Source organism: Buteo buteo, chromosome 2 (assembly GCF_964188355.1).
Source record: "Buteo buteo chromosome 2, bButBut1.hap1.1, whole genome shotgun sequence".
In the NCBI taxonomy this organism is placed as follows: Eukaryota; Metazoa; Chordata; class Aves; order Accipitriformes; family Accipitridae; genus Buteo; species Buteo buteo.
In genome coordinates this window covers 75,984,470-76,004,782 of record NC_134172.1, presented here as the reverse complement: position 1 = coordinate 76,004,782, position 20,313 = coordinate 75,984,470, and the positions used below count along the sequence as shown (strand labels likewise).

Here is a 20,313-nt window from a genome sequence, read left to right as displayed (position 1 = left end):
TGCTGGGCAGAAGGGATGTGCCCGCCAAGGGACCGTGAAGGTAAAGGTGCTCAGCTGAAGCACGCTGCTGCTCACACACAGGACCTCACGGGGTCTTTAGTTACAGCTGAGCAAATTTTTCTTTATATATGGAATGAATTTTGCAAAAAAAAATGGCTTTGGAGTCTTTTTTTTTTTTTTTTTAGTTTTTTGAGACAAGGAGACAGCTTGACCAGTGGTTAATAAGAGCATTTAATCTTCCCAATGCTTCCTCCACCCACACCCAGAGCCTGTTTTAACAGTAGTGTAGTATTGCATACAGTTTTGGTTGGTCTTTTTTTTTTGTCACCTAAAACTGCTTAATGTATCTATTAACCCAGGTATTGGTTAAAAAACCTGCTCTCTATTTAAAAACATGTGGAGGAAAAAAGGTCTTGGTAATGCAAAGGTTTTACTCTGGAGAACAAAGAAAAGTTCAGTTATTTTGCTTTTTGAAAAAAAAAATCATTAATCCCGGTGTGCTTCAGCTTGATCTGAACCAAATTCTATTTCAAGTTCTGACATCTGCCTTTGACTTGGGAGGAAAAAAAACCCAACCCAAGAGCCTATAATAATAACGACTGTAATAATAATTGTTATTATTTTAAATTTTGGTACAAAAGTCCACAGATTTAGGGGAAGGTGGCTGTTTCCATCAGCTTAGTAAAACTATTCACATGGTCAAAGTTAAGCACGCAGCTAAATCATTTGAGGAACGAGACTTTCTGCAGGCAGATAAGAGCCTAATGACACGATGATGAGAGCCCAGACTTCCACAGATAGCAGAAACTAATATTTGTGATGCAACAGCCTTGCATTATTCAGTAGTTAAAGATAATTCTAAGAAACAGAACAGCTTGAGAATTAGCAAAACTAGCAATAAAATATTCTTAGCTGACTCCGGGGGGAAGTAAATTGCCATGTACGGGATTTGCATTCATCTTAATGTTTATTAAAAATGAGACAGCGCTGCTTTCCGCATGCTCGGCTGGAATAGCTCCACGGCTTGCTGGAACCTCGTGTCCTTCCCGCTGCTTGCTCAGCCCCGGGAGCCTGCGGGACCTGCTGAGGCCTCTCGCTAACTCGTTGCACGTGTGGGTTGACGTTGGGGTGAGGGTGGTGGAAACCCAACTATCCGCTCAGACCCTGCTAGCAAGTAAAGACGCCGGCAGGCACCTCAGCTGTGCTAAAGCACAAAGATCTTGTGTCGCAGGAGCGAAATCGCCACCCGACTGATTTGCACCGACAGTTTAGTGCAGCACGAACAGGTCCGTGGAAGGAGGAACCTGTGCGATGGCCTCCTTGCTGCTCGAAGCTACTACGTGGGCTGGGGGCGAGCCAGGCTTCTTGCTTTAATGAATGCAAATTTCCCACCACCACGCAAGCGGAGAAGCAGCCGGGATCTCCGAAAACCCCACCGACGCCTGCGTACGTGGACCCACACCTGCAACCAGGCACCTGTTCACCGGCTCCCTGCAAGCGTTAAGTGCCATTAGAGAATGAGCTGGGGTGTGCACGTGGGGAAGGACGATGAAATGAAAGAATAAAAATAATAATAAAAAAAAAAGCAAGTGAGACTATTCAAAAGGGGGACTTTATTTTTATTACACTGGAGCCAGGCGTCAGTGCGCCAGTTCAGCTTTGATACACAATAAATCAGCAAAGCTGTCACTCAGTTTGGAAACCAAGATTGCAGTGGCACTAAAAACACATTGAAAACATTTACTTTCTTCCCTTTTTTTTTTTTTTTCCTCTTTTGTTTTTGGTACAAAAATGGTACAAACAACAATACAAAATATTTGTGCTGTTGACGGTTACAAAAAAAGGTTTTTGAACTGGGTTAACGGACGCAAACTGCTTTTGCGCTTCAGCGTGAATACAGCAGAACAGCAGAAGTCTTCCTTGAGAACAACCACAGTCATGCGGGCTGCTACACAGCTTCTCCATCATAAAAGGAAACATGCAAAATCATAATTAAAATTAAGAAAAAAAGAAAGAGAAAGTGCTCCAATTATACACCTATATGTTGTTGTTTTTTCCCCTATTTGATCTGTAGCTTCAAGCACTAACTACATTATGTACACATTGTGTGAGCAATTGTATATGGGGTTGGTGTGTACTGGAAAGAACTTTTATTTTCCCCATGAAACTGAGTTAACTTTGCGTGGGAGACACCTATGTTGTCTAGCTGCTGTTTTAAACATACGCATTCATCGTTATACAGCATTCCCCCCCCCAACATTTTTTTTCACACTTACAATGAAGAGCTCTAAAAGACATCACAAATAAAAGTCCCGTATTTTACCTTTAATATGTTTTTTTGAGACTAAACAAAGTTGCAATCTTGGCATATTGTGTTGTACAGACCCTGCACTGACCATTACCATTCTCCAATGCGCGAACGTCTACCCTATGCAAAGCAGTTGCAGGTGATACAGCCATCTCCTAAGTCCCACTTACTCCTGGAGGCTGGATTCGGACCCGACTATCCCTAAAAACCCCTTGAAAGAGGCCCAAAGTGGCTCAGCCGCAGGGGACCGAACTCCCCATCACCACCTTACGACTGCCAATGGCATCGCCTGGTCCAACAAAAAAGGAAAAAAAAATTATGGAAAATGCAAAACCAGAAGCGAAACTATGACTAGCACGTAGGACACCTAGAACAGACTTGCCTATTTACTGTCCTTAATTAATTACCTGCTGAATCTCCTCGTTGCCTCGCAAAGCATTTCCGCGAGCGATGCTTCTCCCTATTTACAAGGCTACAGAATAAATAGACCGGTCGGGGGCTGCTCCGAGGCCGCTGGCCGCGTTCTGCCGGAGGCGGCTGCGGGTACAGCCCTGACGTCGGACCTGCACGGTCCCTGCCTCGGGGACGCACAATCTTCATGCCTAGGAGGTAGGGGGGCCACAGGAGGGGTCCGGCGTGCCCCGACGCCGCGGGAGCTCCCCGTGCCCGTCCCCGTCCCTTAGACGGGGCGGAGAGCTGCGGTGGTGTCCCCTGGCAGCGCTACGGGGTGCGACAGCGGTATTTTGGGGACGGGGTCCCTTCCACCCACCCCATAGCAGGTCCTTCCCCACCGCCAAGAGCGGGGACTTGAATGCGTGGGCGCTACTTTAATTAAAGTTTAATGCTTTAGTTTAGTTAGAGAACAAGGATTCTGGTCTCAATGCATTAACCTCTTCTGCGGCCTGTAAGAAAAGACAGCGACCGTACTTTCAGCCCAAGTTGCCGTTTCCCACCACCGCTGGCTCCTTGTAAGGTGCCGTCACCTCCAGCCGGGAACGGCAACGCCACGTCGCATCCACAGGGATCGGAGAGGGGGGACAGAGCAATGGCACGGTCGCCTTTTCAACGGGACCCCTTGGATTAATGTAAGGTTTCTTAGCTGGGTTACAAACCATAAGTAATACTAACAAGCAAAAAGGTTTGCAAAAAGCAATCTATTTCCATTGCTCGATGTGCTCCTCGCTTACCTTCCGCTGGTCCCACTGTGAGGAAAGGGGCCTGACGCTGCTCCTACTTGTGGGGCTGTAAAGTTCAGTAGTGGATGATGCAGGGAGGAGGAGAAGGAGGAAAAGGGAGAGGAGGAGGAAGAAGAGGAGGAGGTCCTGCAGAGGGAGACTGCACAGAACTGGGTCAAAACACAATAAACTAGTTGGTTTGATTTATAGTCTTGCGGGGTTGGAATGGCTGGATTACAAATGCTGCAGAAAAAATATCCGCTGATTTCAAAAAGAGTCGCCGAATGGAAACAGGTTGGTTTATTTTTAAGCACTCAAACAGTTTTGTTTGACTTAGGTTGCATAAACGTTCTGAAAAACCTGAAATGTTTAGACAAGCTGAAGTCTGACAGCATCTCCTTCGCGGCCAAGCAGCTCCTTTCACCGCGCGGCACATCCCCCCCGGGTGACGGCGGGGCGATGCACGCTGCCGACCGGTCCCTACAGCCTCCGACCCCGGTCCCGCAGCAGCCATCCATCCCACGCCGCTGCCATCCCCTTCCCTACCTGAAATCCATCTCCCCAGCCAAAGCCGCGGCAGACAGCAAGCACCAAGTGCTCTGGAGCAGGGATTTAGCTACGGCTCTCGGCTAAGCGGTGCCAGGCAGATTGCACGGCACGGCTTACGGCGGAGACCCAGCCGGCCGGCATCGCGGGATCTGCACGAGCATCCCAGGAGCCACGTGGAGCCGGCAGGCAAGTGGCAGCAACCCAACGGAGGGAGAACCCTCGAGCCACGTCCTTCTCCTGAGTCGGTGATGAAGTTACGGTGACAGACACGAAACACTGACGGGTAGTCATCAGCGAGAAACACTAAGTGCTTTTTTATTATTCACTACTTCTGCTGTGACCGGGCAGCTTCTGCGGAGGTGCAAAGCCCAGATGGTGAAATACTCCAGCCCGTGGCTTTTCCGACAGAAAAGGGGAAGAATCAAGCCAGCCCGTGGGCAAAGAGCTGAGGCAGCAGGGCAACACAGCCCGCCCGTGCCAGGCAGCTGGAGGACAGGACAGGGGCTGCGAGGTTTGCCGAGGGCGACCGGGAGGAGGTGGACGCTACGTGGCAGAAGCAAACTAAGACTTTCACAGCGGTGACATGAGACGACCGAGTTCCCGAGTACGGAACGGGAATTTGGGAAGGTGTCAGGTGCCGGCAGTTTGCCAGGCACCGCGCTTCATCCCGGCTGAGGCCCGTGCCGCCGGCCCGTGCCCGTGGCACGATGTCCTCGCCGCGCTGCTGCCATCGGAGCCGTCCCTCTCCCGAAGTCCGAGCCATCGCCTCCTGGTTTCCTCAAGAAACTTGAGGGAGCGGGTGTGATCGCTCTTCTGAGCCGTGAAAGGACAAACTGACCCATCGACCGACCGACCGACCAAGACAAAAAAGAAAGATCGCATCCTTCGTAGTTAATAACATATTGGTAACGTTGGCGTCCCCTCGGGCAGACTTTTACCACTTTCCACTTCATACAAGACACATTTCAAATGCTCGTTAATTTACAGAAATTGCATTTTATAGAAAATATGATACAATGAAATATAAAATGCACTAGGAGCATTTCAAAAATCTATAGAGACGATCTTGCAGCCTAGTATACCCTCTGAAATGATGCCCACTCATCACCGCAAGCTCTCGTCCTCTCATTCTCCCGCTCTCTCGCGTGCACGCGCTCGCTCCCCCCACCCCCCCCTTAACTCTTAGCATTCGACTTGAGAATTAATAGAGATATCAAAAAAGCGCGATTATCCCCTGGATAATCACCTTCCAATACTGTGCACATTCTTGGATTTAAATGAAAATATATCTAAGCACTTTTACAAGTTTTAGCGAACCCACTGCAAAATCGTCTGCAGAATATAAAACACAGGTAATCCAAGATTTCATAGCACATTAATTAAGTGGCTCATAATCCATTAAATGTGGTTTATATTACACATCCATGCAGTCTAAATCATTTTACAAACATTAGACATAAACCCACTAGTCCAAATCAGTAAAGGAAAAATGTAATAAAAAAAGCTAGTAACTATTTGTTATTGGTTAAACTGACCCTACATATAAACTAGGTAGTATGCTACCATTTATAATACTGATGTTGAGTTATGCCTGGATGCTGCAAAACCTCTTGCTGACTTGGCAATGCTGGAGCATATTAACCACAAGATACTTAATAGGCCCTCGTTGCACTTCTTCTCCAAAAAAACACATTTACTACAGATAGCAGCGCCTACCCATCAAAGAGAAAGGACACACATTAGCTGAGTTACACGATGTTGTTGAGCTTTGGCTACTAATGCTCCAAGGCATTAATGTTGTACTAGACTAACTTCATACTTACGGATGGCAAAAGTGCTGATAAACTCGTCCCGCCCTTAGCGCTGCCCTGGCCTCGAGCGGAGCCGCTACACGAACGCCTGCCTTACGCGAGGAAAACAGCATCCATCGGCTTTCGTGCTAGCGGGCGTCCTCGGAGACGCGGGACACCACCGCCACCTAACCCAGCTGGTATTTACATCGCTCAAGAGGTCGTGGGAGCCAAAACACGCCGATAGCATGAAAACAAACAAATGGGCCTTTGGTCATTTCACAATTTACTTCGTAGGGTTTAGGCAAGGGCTGTCGGAGATTTCTGTTGCAATAACCAAAGGCTTTATCAATGCTATAGTTCTATGCAGCTACATCGAGTGTGACCAGGTGACAGCAGAGCCCCTAGTCGGTATTTTGCATCAGGTAACACTGAATTATATACAACATGATGACTAGTTCACCACCTGCTGAGGCTTAAAGATGGCTGTTAAGATTTCGACTCAAAACATCTTCCCCCCGTCCCGACCCCCTCATCCTCTTCCACCCCAGAATGAGTCGCCCCCTTAAAAAAAAAAAAAAAAAGAAAAAAAAAAAAAAGGCAAAAAAGAAACAATCTCCACAGTTCCTTTTTGTTAACTCCTTCCCAGCTAGAACTGGCTTAGGGTCACAGGGAGTGCTGCCCAGGATGGTTGTGTGTTTGTTTTCATCACTCCTGAGATTGAAGGGAATCTGATACATGCACCAAAAGGCACTTTCAAATATATATATATATATATTTTAAAAACAGTGCTTCTGTTCTAAGAAATTCAAGTTAAGACAGAGTGCCTTTCACTCTCTTTAGTCATAAAGCAGATAAACGAGCAATATCCCAGCTGACATTAAAAAACCGAAACAAAACAAAACAAAAAACCTGCAGCAGAGACAAGTGTTCATGCGAGACAGCTCAATATTCTAAAAAAAAAAATTGGAAAGAAAAAAAAAGGAAAAAAAAAGAAACCTCTTATATCACCACTAAAAATAACAATACAGTCAGCAGGGGATATTAATTAAAAAAGCTGCCACATCTGTACAGTTCTTGCTTCTGCATCGGCTCTTTTTGTTAATGTTGTCATCTGTGGGTTTGTTTTTTTTTTTTCTAAATTGTTTTTTATTTTCTTCTTCTTCTTCTTTTTTTTTTTTTTTTTTAAATAACGTGAGGTCAGTTTAATCTTCCTCGCCTCCCCCATACATGTCCGCCAGTTTCTTGAACCTGGGCCCCCAGTCGTTAAGGTAGTCGTAGTCCTGGTCCCCGGAGCTGGAGGAATTGAGGGAACTGACGGAGCCGGCGGTGGAGCCGCTGCCCTCGTAGTCGAAGACCAGCAGGGAATCGTAAGGGGGGGCCGTGGGGTCGTTGTCCGCCGCACGCAGGCCCTGGGAGGGGGCAAATACAGGGAGTTACTACCCGCTGTGGGGTTTTATGGTGATGGTGATGAGAAAGGGGGTTCGGGTAAAGGCTCTGGGCTGGTGGGATGTTTGGGATCCCTGCAGCAAAGCTAAAAGAGGACGGTGAAAAGCTAAATGAGGATGGTGAGAAAATGAGGGTCCCTGGGGCTTCCATGTGCCCCTCCCAGGGTGGAGGCCTCCCAGCTGCACCCAGCAGAAAATCCACTAACTCCCAGTGCCTCTGCAAAAGAGCTGGATGGAGCGGGAGGGGAGTTCTTTCCAAGGATCCAGCTCTGGATCTGGAAAGCTTTCAGTTCTGGGACAGCGTGTCCTTTCAGGGGTTGCCTGTTAAGATTTTCAGCTTGGCCAATGCAAGAATGAACAGCACTCTTCCTCTCCTACCAATAACCATTATTTTAATTCTGATGATTTTGATTCCTTTAGGAAAGAAAAAAACCACAAAAACACTCCTAGCAAAACTCTGCAATTAGGAGAGACCTGGGGTGTGAAATCCTGGGCAGAGGGTTGGGAAGCATTGCTGTTCCTGTGTGGTGCGGGCAGCAGTGTAGGCATGCCACAGAAATGGCCTCGGGATATGGAGAAAAAGAATTGCTTTGCTGCAGCCCGGTGTCAGGAAAAGCCTAGTGGAATAGACCTGCAATAAAGCAAAACGTTCTGCATTCACACCTTCAGAAACCCCTGTCTCAGTGTGGGGAGATGGAACAGGTTTTACTGCAGTGAACAGCAGCCGGAGCTTGTGTAAGAGCGAGTCTTCACGTGCATGGATGTGTGTAAATGTGCGCGTGAAGGATGGGCAGGAACAAAGGAAGAAGGAATTTTAATGATGAAAATAAGAAAAAAGCACAGCAGGAAATGGATATAATAAGAGAATTAAATTGCTATAACATTCATTTTTCTGACTTAGGAAATGGATGGTGTGTTTTGTCTCAGAGGAAATAATGCATTGATTGGTTTGTAACCACTCAATCACTCAAAACTAAAACTGAGACAAGAAATACTAAATATTTGTACAAGCAGATAAAGGAGCAGTAATCTAACATAAAATAAAGAAACCCTCTCCGATCTGAGATGAACCCCTCTGTTCTGTAAACTCTTTGAAGCTTTAGACCAAACAGAGCTTACTAGGAAGGCACAGACTGGTGAAATAATTACAAGTCCAGGAGCCACAAATGGCGCCTTTGGCTTTCGGCAACCCACGCGGCTGCCTTGCCACCGCCTCCCCACCACGACGACGCTCCTTTGGCCACATCCAGACAACGTTTTTACTGACAGCAACTGCAATATTCACAGTAATCCAAGGGAAAGCCGGATCAGGTTATACTGCCCAGATGCTGAAAAGCATGGTGTCTGTGATATCCCCAAGTCAGAAATCTTAGGGGTTTTGTTTGCACTTTGGCTTTTGACAGGCTTGGTGCCTTCATTAGGCCAAGTCCTGCATCCTTTGCTCACACAAATTGTTCCCCTGGCTTTGATCAGACTCCTCATGTGAGTAATAGCATCACTCGGTCCATGCAGCCAGGAAAATGTCGCATAGCTGATGTTAGCTGGCTGCTCAAGCTTTTAAGATGTGACACAGGACACCCTACAGAACATACCTCATTAATAAAGTCACCAATATCCCCTGGATGTGGGATTACTGGTCTTACAGGATACTGTGGTTCAGCACCAATAGGTCTTTCATCCACCCTTCTGACTCCAGGTGTCTTGTTCAGCACGTGATCCATGGTCTCTGGCTGCTGGAGCTGGCTTAAATCGTAATCCTGTGACAAATGGAAAGGCACAGAGTGAAACCAAGAGCTTTTCATTCAGATCATCTACTCACCCAATGTACAAATAAGTTGAGGGGTCTAATCCTATTTCAGCTGAAGTTCAATGGCAAATCTTATCCCCGGGTATGCAGCACCTCTAAAAATCTAAATTACGGATGAACCTGACCTCTGAGTAGCTCATAAAATTGACCTCCTAATGGTGCATCTTAAAACACAAGTTAAATGAAATATTTAAATATTTTCTGAATATTTCACACAGCGTCTAAATCTTTGGGATACAAAATTGGCTTTTGTTTGCGTGTGCATAGATATGTGTATAACTTTTTGATGAAATACATAATGTAACGTAAAGACACAGTGTTGGTAGACATATTATTGCAATTACATTTCTACAGAAGTAAAACCATTAAAATGTGTATTGCATTTATGCATGTAGGCCTTTCAAAGTAATTATGTTCTTTCTGCTTGTGAAAAATCCCAACAGAATAGGTTTCTATCAGGGAATGAGAACCAGGTAATATTTCATTAAAAATGTATTCATGTAGGTAATGGTGTTTTGCTGCTCTTCCTTTGCTGTTATTTTTAAAGAATCCTTTCTAAAATATTTAAGCCTACAGTGTAGTTGCCTGAAACCAGATACTTCAGCTAGTTCGAATGCTTATAACAGTACTTTGTTCTACTGGTAAAACTGTTCTTGTGCTCAGACGGGGATGATTGAATCTCCAGGAGCAATATTTATAAATAACTTGTCAGTGACAAGAAAAAAGAAATGCTAATTGCAAGGATTTTTCCGTGGAATAAGAACTTCTCAAGTTTCGGGCAAAATCCCTGCCTCGGCTCCCTGCGGTGGCTCGCCTTCGGGCACTACCAGGACCTCCACGGCAGGACACGCTGCTGTGGTTTCGTCTAGCCCTTAAGCACCAGCCCTAACCACTGACCTTGGGACTCACTGACACCAACCACGAACGCAGCAGCCTCTGCGCAGACCCCTGACCCACACAGTCCGTTTAAGCAAGCAAGAATAAAGCCATTAGACGATGCAGAGCCGCATAATTTGTGTGAACTTTGTATTTGAGAGTGTCGTGGGCTCTTTACTTGTGTTAGGTAGAAATAAAAAAAAAGGCGACCTAAACACGAGTGACCAAACTTTTCTATTTTAGCTAAGGAAATACATTTGTAGCAGAGGGACAGCACGTCCCAGGAGTGCAGGCCAGGGAAGTTTTCATGCAACATCAGCATCGGTGTCTGTAAGAAGGAGCCAGTGCAGAAAAGCTGACGCATTCAGGCAGACTGTGGCTTAGGGCTCTGTCACCAAGCACAGCTTTGCCACTGTACGCTTTGCGGTGAAAAAGAAAATCCCCAAATGTATTTAGACATTTCTCGCAAACCACATCCAGAAATTAAAAGAAATTAAAGGCACATTAGAGACGATTAAGGAAATGCAGGGAAAGCCCACAGAAGCTCGAGGCTCAAGCAAGGCAAGGCAAGTGCCTGCAGCCACAGGTCTGGGGGAGGGTGGTGGCTGCTAGCTGGTTTTACTAAGATCTCTGATAGGGAATATACAATTTTAATGACCACAATAGCAGAAATATTGTTTGAACATGCGTGTCAGTAGGTCTAGGGGGTAGCAAAATCCACGTACCACTGGCCTCCCTGCATGGTCTGTTTGCACAGGAGAGTGCCCCAGCGACATGCTGGACCTAAGCTGGCTCTGACTGATCGATGTCCTTGCCACACTGGGGAAGCCAATAAAGCTGCTGGGGCATAAACAAGGGCGAATGCAACCCTTTGGGAGTACTTCAGTGAAAATAATGCGGTTTCTGCCTTTTTGAGAGTATAGATTGCACAGCTGCTCCTTGGCCGCGACCTGCGGGCTCTTCTCACCTGGTCTTCCTCTCCACCTCCTTCTTCGTCGTACTTCAGAATATTGTCCCTGACGTCGTCCTCGGGGTCGATGAGGAGCTGCTTGGTATGGCGCTCCTTCTCCCGGCGTTTCATCCACACCACGAACAGCAGAACCATGGCTGTAAGGGAGAAGCAGCGGGGTAAGCCTTGGATCTCACGCGGCGTGAGGCCAAGCCATGTGTGCCAGGGTGTGGCGGCGTGTCCCAACACCTCGCCTGCCCTCTTCTGCTATGGAGAACCTCACTGGCTGCTAGTAAGAGGAATAAAATTTTATCATATTGCGTGTTCTAATTTATAAGGGAGAGATCAGTGAGAGCTGTAAATACTGTGACAGGCCTCCACTACAAACACTTCTTTAAGATCCATCACGAATGCTGATTGAGCCGATGTTTATCAGAAGTCGAACACACAATCAAAGGAAAAGCAAACAGCAAGTGTGAAAACCGATGCTTTCTGAAAACATTTGATCTAAATCCTGAATTTTCAGGATTAGATTTCCACCTTTATTTTATTCAGGGGCATAAAATAAAGGCAGAGGAGAGAGAGCTGCAGAGGTGCTGAGAAACACACAGGTACCGATGACCAGCACCTGTGCATGAGCGGCTGTTCCACCAGCGTGACACAGCGATGCCCGTTCAGGTCGCGAGCCCTCGCCACGACAGTCATTTTGCTGCTGTCTGCAGCATGCCACGCAAAACTGGTTTGGGAAGGGTGGCTAATACTGGGCATGTAATCCAATTTGGGCTCACTTATACTCTTTTTTGGTGAGTGAGGGAGGCTTTCTAAACTTCCAAGACCACATTAGCCAGGACATTAGCACATGCATTTGGCCATCGACTTACAAAGCAGATCTAAGATCATTTGAAATCCTTTCAGATTTCAGATTCACAAGGGAGAGCAAATCTGGTAGCACACTGCCAACCTCCTCAGGCATCAGCATTTATGTGCCAAGCCCTGGCTAATCTCTCTCAGTACAGTAACGGAGAGACATGAACAGTTCTTGAATCATGAGAAACTTCCCCCACTTAAACAACTTTACCCAAAGGGAATGACGGCTGCTCCACAACCTCATTCTTCAAAGGGTGACCCACGCTCCCTGTGACTCACTGCATGGAACTCGCTCTGGGAACTTAAGTCTCCACTAACATAAAGCAACCAGACCTTGTCTTCTTAAAGAACCTGTTAATATGTTAGTTTTCATTCTCATACTCAGTAGGAGCAAATAATGCCATCAAAAATGAAATTAAGCCTGGGCAGCTGATGCAGTTACACCTCCCCGTGTTTGCTTTCCCTCCGTTCTCCACGCCAGCCACACACGAAGCTGTGACGGTGGCAATCTGCAGAAGAAGGGAGAGATGGATGGACAGCGGAGGTGGGAATGTGTGGCCGTGGGAACGCCTTCATTTCACTTAGGTCAACCCTTGACTGTGCCAAAACAATTCAGCTGACGTAAGATCCCAAACTCTATGTTTTTTAGCTGCATAAGGAGAAGGAACAACTGCTGTTTCCCACCATCTCACACTTTGCAGGGTTTTCTTTCCCTTTGCCTCTTTGTGGAGCCTCGGCATCGCTTCACCGAGGACAAGGATGGAGAAGAGACCAGACTCTGGGCAGGCAGCTCGCAGCCCCACTGTGTGGGGAGGTGGTTAGGAGGATCTGAGTTTTTCCTCCCAGTACCAAAGTGTTTATACCCAACAGGAATTCAGTGAAGTGAGCAGAAGAGGACCGGACAGCTAATTACTGCCATTGTGTGCCAATTGGCTGCCATCCCTGCCTGCCAGCTAACAGAATTGTTTTCAGATAGTTCAGCATTTCTTTAATGCTTATCCTAGATCTACTCAAGAGAGGAAAAAAAAAAAGGAAAGAAAATGTAACTCTTATCTGCGATATAAAACCTCAGCTATTTAGCAGACTATTGAAGTCCTTTTCTCGTTCCTTTTCAAGTCCCTCACAACAAGATACCTGCCTAGTCCAAAAAGACAATATTATAATGGTTACCAGGGTTTATCTTCTTCTTTCCTTTTTTTTTTTTAAAATGCTACTTTTACATGCACTTGTGGAAAAAACTGTGCCATTAACGCCTTTACAGCTACCTTGAAAAAAAAAAGACCTTCAAAGTGTCAATAGTGGATGTAGTGCACTCTCCTTCCTTTTATTCACTCTGCAGAATGGGAAGTGCTATTACTGCTGTTAGACCCATTTTCACTCTGCATGTAGTTTTCCTTGAAATCTATTGTCTTCACCGTTCACAATTTTTTATTGCATTGCTCTTCTAAATGTGTTATTTGTGCAGCTAATACATCAGGTATCGGGAAGAAGAAAACAACCTTTGAGCAAAGGTGAAGGCAGAAACTTCCTTCACCTGAGCAACCTCAGATCTGTCCTCTCGCTGCTGCTTCCTTTTAAAGCCATCAAACTTTGACCTGCTGACTCTAAAATGGACAAATAGCACAAAAAATCCTGCATCTGCCTTTTCCCAGGCTATTCTTCAAAGGTCACGATATAAAACAGATAGAAAGGAGGCAAAACACTGAAAGGATGTAACTGGAAAACTGCTCATCGCAAATTACATTTTTCATCACTGATACAGTGCTTTGCAGCTCTTGAAGATAAAAAAAAGTCAATTAGAATTACAATGAATGTAAAAATAAGCTTTTGTAATAAAAACCGTAATTTAAAATGGGATAATGTATCTGAAAATGAAAAGAGGAATCTCTTAAATCAAATGTCCTTCAGCTGAAGTTAATTTCAGTCAATAGGATTTTCAACTGTTTAAATCATATTTTAGCACTGGATTTATACAAGAGCAGCAAAAAGAAATCCCATGTTTAATCGCCTCTGTGGCTTCCAGTGCAAACTTTTAGCTGACCAGCAGCAGCACACCTGCAGGTCCCAGCGTACCAAACGTGGCAGGACTGACGAACACCCCGTCATCTTCTGGGTGTGCAACTGTGGTGCATTCACAACAAACGCCCTTGCCGAAAGGAGCAGCCTAAAACATTTTGCTACTGGGACCCCACGCCCAATGAAAGACAGACATTGGGCATCGTGGCTAGGCACTGGGATGCTTCCACCGGCTCAGATGGGCTGGATGAGGAGCGGGGACTGCACAGCCACAAACACCCGGTTTTCTCGCTTGCTCTCCAGACTGATTTGGGAAATCAATTATACAACAATATATTCCCATCGCTGGCCCAGGAGGGTGGATGTTTGCCCAGAGATGACCCATTCTCTTAATGTACCGTATCATATCCACATTAGGTGACATTTGTAGCATACGTCGCTCTGTCTGCTCTCTGTTTAAACACATTGGGGGTAAATATTAAATGTGATTTAGCACCATAACTCCCATTAGCTTTAATGGGAGTCCCATGGTTTCATCCTGTGTTTCTTGATGAATATTTACCTCATTGTTCATTTCAGCGCTCGTTTTTATCTATTCCTACTGTGCCAACTCCTGCTTGAAGTTATAATGATATCATTTTTATTTTTAAGTGTGTGCACACATAGTTACTGGTAATGCTCATGAAAGCCTGGGACTAACAGCGTCGCTGGGCAAAAGGGATGGCTTTGCCTTGAGCAAAGGGATGGCCAGCCCTTCTCTGCAACGCACCCCCAGCCATCCAGCGCTCCCGATAATCTGAGGATCCTTCCTCTAAAAACACAGTCCACCACGATTCTCCAATCTGTTGTCATTTTACAAGCAATGGGAATAACTACTATTCTTCTTTTCCTTTGAACAACCTGAAACCTACAGCTATGCAGTGGCTCTGCCAGGGACTAGCTAGACTCTCATAACCAGTACATCTGGTACTGGGAACCAGTATATCCACAGCCAGCCAGGGACAGTCAGGGATCTGAGAGCTACGGGGGAGAGTCTGCCACAGGATTTTGGACAAGTCCTTCTACTTTTTCCTGCAGAACGTGGGGAGTCATATCGCGCTCACTACCTACGAGATGTTGTCAGGTGTAATGATGTTTGTACAGCTACTGGAAGTCTTAGAAAGAAAAGTCCGACGCGTGCAGAGAGTGCTCTAGCTCGTTTTGCTGACACTGCAGTGAAGGAGGTTCGAATGCAGATGTGTGAACCACCTCCCGCAGCCCAAAGCTCACGGCTCTGTCCTTTGCACGGAGCTTGCACGGCCCTTGAAAAATACCCCATACAGAAATGGGACAACAGGGAACAGGATGGGAAACAGGACATCTCCCAGCGGTGTCACCCCCTGAGGTACTTACTTAGTAAAATAATGATGCAGATCAAGATGGCGATGATGGCGCCCGTGCCCAGCCCCGCTGCAGCCACCGCCCCGATGGTGGTGCAGTCGCCATTCTCGTCGCACGGGCACACCTTCACTTTGATAACGGATGTGTTGTACAAGGGGGGGTTTCCTGAGTCCGTCACGACGATCGGCACATCATACACACCCGCTTCCAGGTACATGATTCGTAAACTAAGCTGGGCGTAATCTCCTGGAGAGACCAAGACAGACAGACAGGTGACAGACACTCTGGCAGAGCCTTGCAGCCACGCTTGTACAGGCAGGGCTCCTCTGCCAGAGCAGTCTTCTGAGTTCTGAAGAAGAGGCTATCGACAACACACCTGGGCAGGACAGCTTCAGACTTCTGCCCCAACAGTTTGGTCAACAATCAGTCTGTCTTTGCAAAATACCGTGCGTTTTCACTGCTGCGCTAACCTACCTTGGTGCCGTTTGCAAATCCAGCTGCATGCGTTTAAAATGGCATGAAATGCAAATACTAAAGCGTGGATGATGTTCCCTGGGTCTGGGCTGCCCCTGGCTACTGTGCGGGCTCTCTACTCGCCCACCCTCCCACCTTGGGATTTTTGGGAAGCCCTTCGCCCGTTGATGACACGCTCAGCCAGGGAATCCTTCTCGTGTTCCCTCCCATTGCAATACAAGAGCTGGGGGACTGAGCCCCGAGCTGCGAGGGCACAAGCTGTTGCCCCTGGCCTGGCAGAAGGTGCCAGACCTCAGCGAGAGGGACCAGCTTTGAAGCCAAACCAGCCCATGGCTCCATGGTATTTTCCATCCTCTGCTGAAAGTACCAATAAGAGGAGCAATTAGGGCCATTTGTGGTTGCATGCTGCAATATAAAAATCCTTCACATACTGGTAATCTTCACACTTACCTAGCCCTCCTGGTTCCATGGTAAATTAAAAGGCTGCCTTTATGCAATTATGGTCAGAGAAATGAACATTGATCCTGATTGTGGCTTATGACAATTACACTGGAACATAAGGAAGACTGATAATAGCTTTTTTCCCCTTGGCCATTATGGATGATTTATACTCTGTTCACTACTGATAACTGTTCATAATTATGAACTGCATTAAAAAAAGCCAAGTGCCAAGGCTCTTAGAGTTATGCTGCAGGTCTGATACAAATCATTTCTGATTAACTATCTTGTCTATAATGTCAGCCATAATGTGCTTTAAAAAATAAAAATCAGATAAAAAAGTAGGAAAGTTTGGAAGTTTGAAACCGCACGTGGCCTCATTAGTGAATCAGAGTCCAAATGTCCTCAGGATTGCCTGCCCCATTTACCATTCAGCCGTGTTATGGTCCAGTTCTTCCTCACCGCAGATGGCACACTTGGCAGCTCGAAGACAAAGGGCCCAACGTTTGGATCAATGTCAGCATCCGCGGCTGTTATGTTGATGACATTCAGGTTTGGCTTTTCACAGATCTGTGCCTCCTTTGGCAGGAGCTCAGGAGCATTATCATTGATGTCGATTAGGTAGATCTGCAGAGTGCCAGTGCCGCTTGCGGGGGGTATACCTGAACGGGAGAGGCAGAGCCAAACATGGACTGATGACCATCACTCGAGAAGCAGTGGGAATGACAACTCTGTGGACCAGCCCCCTCTCTGCCTTCCAATTCAATAAACCAGGATTTTCACCCTCCCTCCTTGGACCTTATTAGGGACATACCGCACTTTCATGGTCCTTTGCTTTAAGAGGTATTATTAAAACTTCCCGAAGCCTCCTAATGTTGCTGTTTTTTGCTCCTGCAGAACATGGAGGTTGAGTTCTGCAGATTTGTAGCCTACGGCAATGTCCTTAGTCAAACTCTAAAAATACAAGGAGGTGATGCCAAGCTGCTAGTGCAAATTTTGGTAATGGCTGTTTTGAAGAGGAAAAACCATTAGAAAGACAGCTAACAAGAGGAAGAAGAGGGCTTGGAGGGAAGAAGAAAAGTAAGTAAGTAGTGCAATCCATTGGTCAGCATTTACTGTAGCACTTGCTAGCCAGTTTTTAGATTTGCAGACTATTACACTGCTTCAAAGAAAGCCCAACTATCCAGCCCATCCCATAGTCAGTCCTAGCTTTAGCGGTGAAAGGTCCTTGCTCAAAGCCTACAGTATCGGCTAACCATCACCAAACACGTTGGGTGATGCTATGTCCCAATATTCAGTTCTTCATCCTCTCTACATTTGTCTCAACCAGCAGGGATGCCACAGCACAGCAGTCTTGGTCCTCCAGCCCCTTATTGATGAGAAGCCACATTTGTCTGACTAACGACCACTTACACGAAGTTAATACCTGCTCTGGCAAGAGAGAACAGCCTTCCCAGAAATGGCACAGTATTTTCAACTTCTCTCCCCACACATACATCTGGCAGCTCCATCTTGGCCTGCCCACCGCCTCCCTTCTCAGGCAGCATTGCTTCAGCAATTCTTTTTTAAGTTTGTATTTTCAGTCCTGGCTCTTCCTCCCAGTGCTGGATATAAAGCTACACAAACCAGTTCCCCACTAAGCTTTCAAATGTTGCTTCTGCTTCCACAGACTTGCCTTCCTACATTCCTTTCTCATTTCTGCTCCATTTTTCAAGGGAGCCTTGAAAACTCTGAAGGAGCCCTGAAAAGCCTTCTTTCATGGTTCCTACCTAAGCTCTTCAATCATTGATCTCATCCTTTCATCTAATAAGCACGGGGTAGGCTTCCCTCTAAAACAATGTCTTTGATCAGCCTTGAAAGTTTCTGGAGAGACAGACAGCCCATCAGGATACTGGGGCTGAACATGAAAACTGACTTTCGGGACCAAGCAAAGTGATTTCACTGTTTTCATGTTACTCAGAGTATCTTCTGGGATGAATGCAAGGCCCACACTCTAACCTCTGAGATAGACTGAACGCAAACTAGCAGTCCTGAGAGGCACTAACTGGCACGTGGCTGAAACAACCTGCAATTGCTGCACGTACAAATGCAGTTTTGTAGGGCTATTGGGTATTGCTGGGCTCCGGTTCCTGGTGTTTTTGGTTCTTTGTGCTCCTGAGTGCAGTTCTGGGGCAGTCTCAGGAGAAAGGAAAAGTAAGTAATTCTTTAAATGTCCAAGTACTACAAACCATGGAACATTTCAAATTATTTCAGCTGTCTTATGTGCAGAGAGCAAGGACATGGAAAGAGCAGGTACTGATGTACTACAAAGGATCCTTGGACTTAATGCTCCAGAGATGAGGACCACCATAGTACCCCTGACGCCAGTGGAGAAATTGGTCTACTCTCTGAAATTAAGATTGAAATACTAATGACATTATTCCAAAAGAAAGAGGAATGTACAACTGCCACATCTGCATTTAACTGTTGCATTCCGCATCATTGCCTTTTTCACAGTGCCAGCATCGGCACTCCAGGAGCGAGGTACAAGCCAACTGGCTTTCAAGTTCAGCTGCAAGCAGGAGTCACTCCCATCCTGCTTGTGCAAAAATTTCTAAGGAACTTGGGCCACTGTCTTGACAAATCATGGCAGAAATTAAGTAAACTGTGCCTGTGGCTAACCGGCATCTTCTTGTCGTTGTGTGCCTGCAGAAAAGGAGGAACCTGCAGGCAGGGTCACCAGTGCAGCCTGGTTTCCTACAGGATTGGGCCCCAAAGGTGAGTTCCCATGGGGTGCTCTGATATAGAGGAAGGGGCAGGACCCTGTTTCCTTCAGTTACAGAGTCTCTCTCCCCTACTCATCTCCCTGGTTTATGAAACCTGTTGGAACATAATGTATTTGAGTTCTCAGCTTCCCTGTGAGATTGGTTGAAATTGGCTGAAGGGTTTAGACACTGCCAGTCTTCACACTTGTGTAGACACAGTGTGATCCAAGAGCCTCTCTCCTGGGAAACCGGGCTACAAATATGCTGTTGATTAGGATTCCCCTCCCCCTCCCACCTTACACTGCAGTCAAAACTTTTCTTAAAGTGAGTATCTCTGCGCTGTAGGCCAGGGAGAGAAAGAGAGCATGTCCAAGGAGTATTTGGCTAAACCTTATCATATACTGAAAACAGCAAAAAGAACTTCAAGGCAACATGATGATGCTGCTTCTTCAAGAAAGAAAGAAAAATCCCCACCAAAACCCCCAACCCAAAGCCTTTCTTTGATGAGTACGTGATGCCGCAGAACCTGGAACTTGGGAGAAATGTGGAAAGAGTCTATTAGCCTAGATAAACTTTAGCTGTTATCCTAAGCACTCTAGACAGAATTTTAAACAAGGTGTTGCTTTATGTGCATGTTAATGGCTGCAATATACCAGTGATAGATTAATTTTTCAGAATAAAGAGATTTACCTAGGTCCTCACTTTCTGACCTGCTGAATGATGGATGTGGGAGCGCTGATGCACTGCAGCATCAGCACCAAAGCCAAGGAAAGGGGTTAACTCCAAATCACATTGTACTAAGTGCCTGGGATTTGCAAGGTCAGATGGTGAGGATTAGTTTGATGGGTTCAAGCTCTACCACTGCTTTTGTGAATAGCCTCACAAATAGCCAACTCCTTTGACCTGTTTTGCCCCGCGGCTCTTGCAGATGAACCTGCTAGATCCCCTTGAGACTATTTTGGATTTCACTGCCCCGGCTGCCTTCACAGAGGGGAAGCTTAGGATGGGACTGTGGGACCACACCAGTCTTACCACTGATGGCACAAAGAAGGGCCAGAATTTGCTTCTAGGTACTGCTACTCGGCATTGAAACTCTTCCATGAGTTTGCCTTGCCCCTGTGACCCAGGATGCAATGACTCAAGTGAAGCCTGAAACCCCAGAGGGAGCGAGTTTTCATTAGCCCTGCAAGCACCACCGTATCTGCTCATAATGGACATGGCACCTTCAGCCTGAGGGATGACAAGAGCTAACACAAACACTGTCCTGAAAGCACCTACAGGCTGAGCAATACACTTAGGTGCTCACAGCCAAGCCTAGACTTAATTTTGTTGCTGAAACACGGCTCTGGTTTGATGTGAGCACTCAGCACCCTGCAGGGGGAAGACGTGGGTCGGAGAGGGGGGCAGAAGGCCCTCTCCTTGCCCAGGGAAGCTACTGAGCCCTCCACAAAGCCTTTTCCAACCGGAGGAACCGATGAATGAAATAACAGCA

At 46.4% G+C, this 20,313-nt stretch overlaps 1 protein-coding gene across 1 annotated transcript in view; it reads right to left on the bottom strand.

Moving 5' to 3' along the window:
- Positions 1 to 3,642: 3,642 nt before the first annotated feature.
- CDH4 (cadherin 4) overlaps positions 3,643 to 20,313 on the bottom strand; it is a 465,783-nt gene continuing 449,112 nt past the window's right edge. Inside the window, exons 12-16 of the mRNA XM_075020374.1 lie at positions 16,506 to 16,739; positions 15,178 to 15,411; positions 10,921 to 11,060; positions 8,863 to 9,027; positions 3,643 to 7,234 (exon numbers count right to left, since the gene is read on the bottom strand). Of these exons, the coding sequence (XP_074876475.1) occupies positions 7,028 to 7,234; positions 8,863 to 9,027; positions 10,921 to 11,060; positions 15,178 to 15,411; positions 16,506 to 16,739 (980 nt within the window). The 3' untranslated portion in view covers positions 3,643 to 7,027. The remainder of the gene's footprint in view (positions 7,235 to 8,862; positions 9,028 to 10,920; positions 11,061 to 15,177; positions 15,412 to 16,505; positions 16,740 to 20,313) is intronic.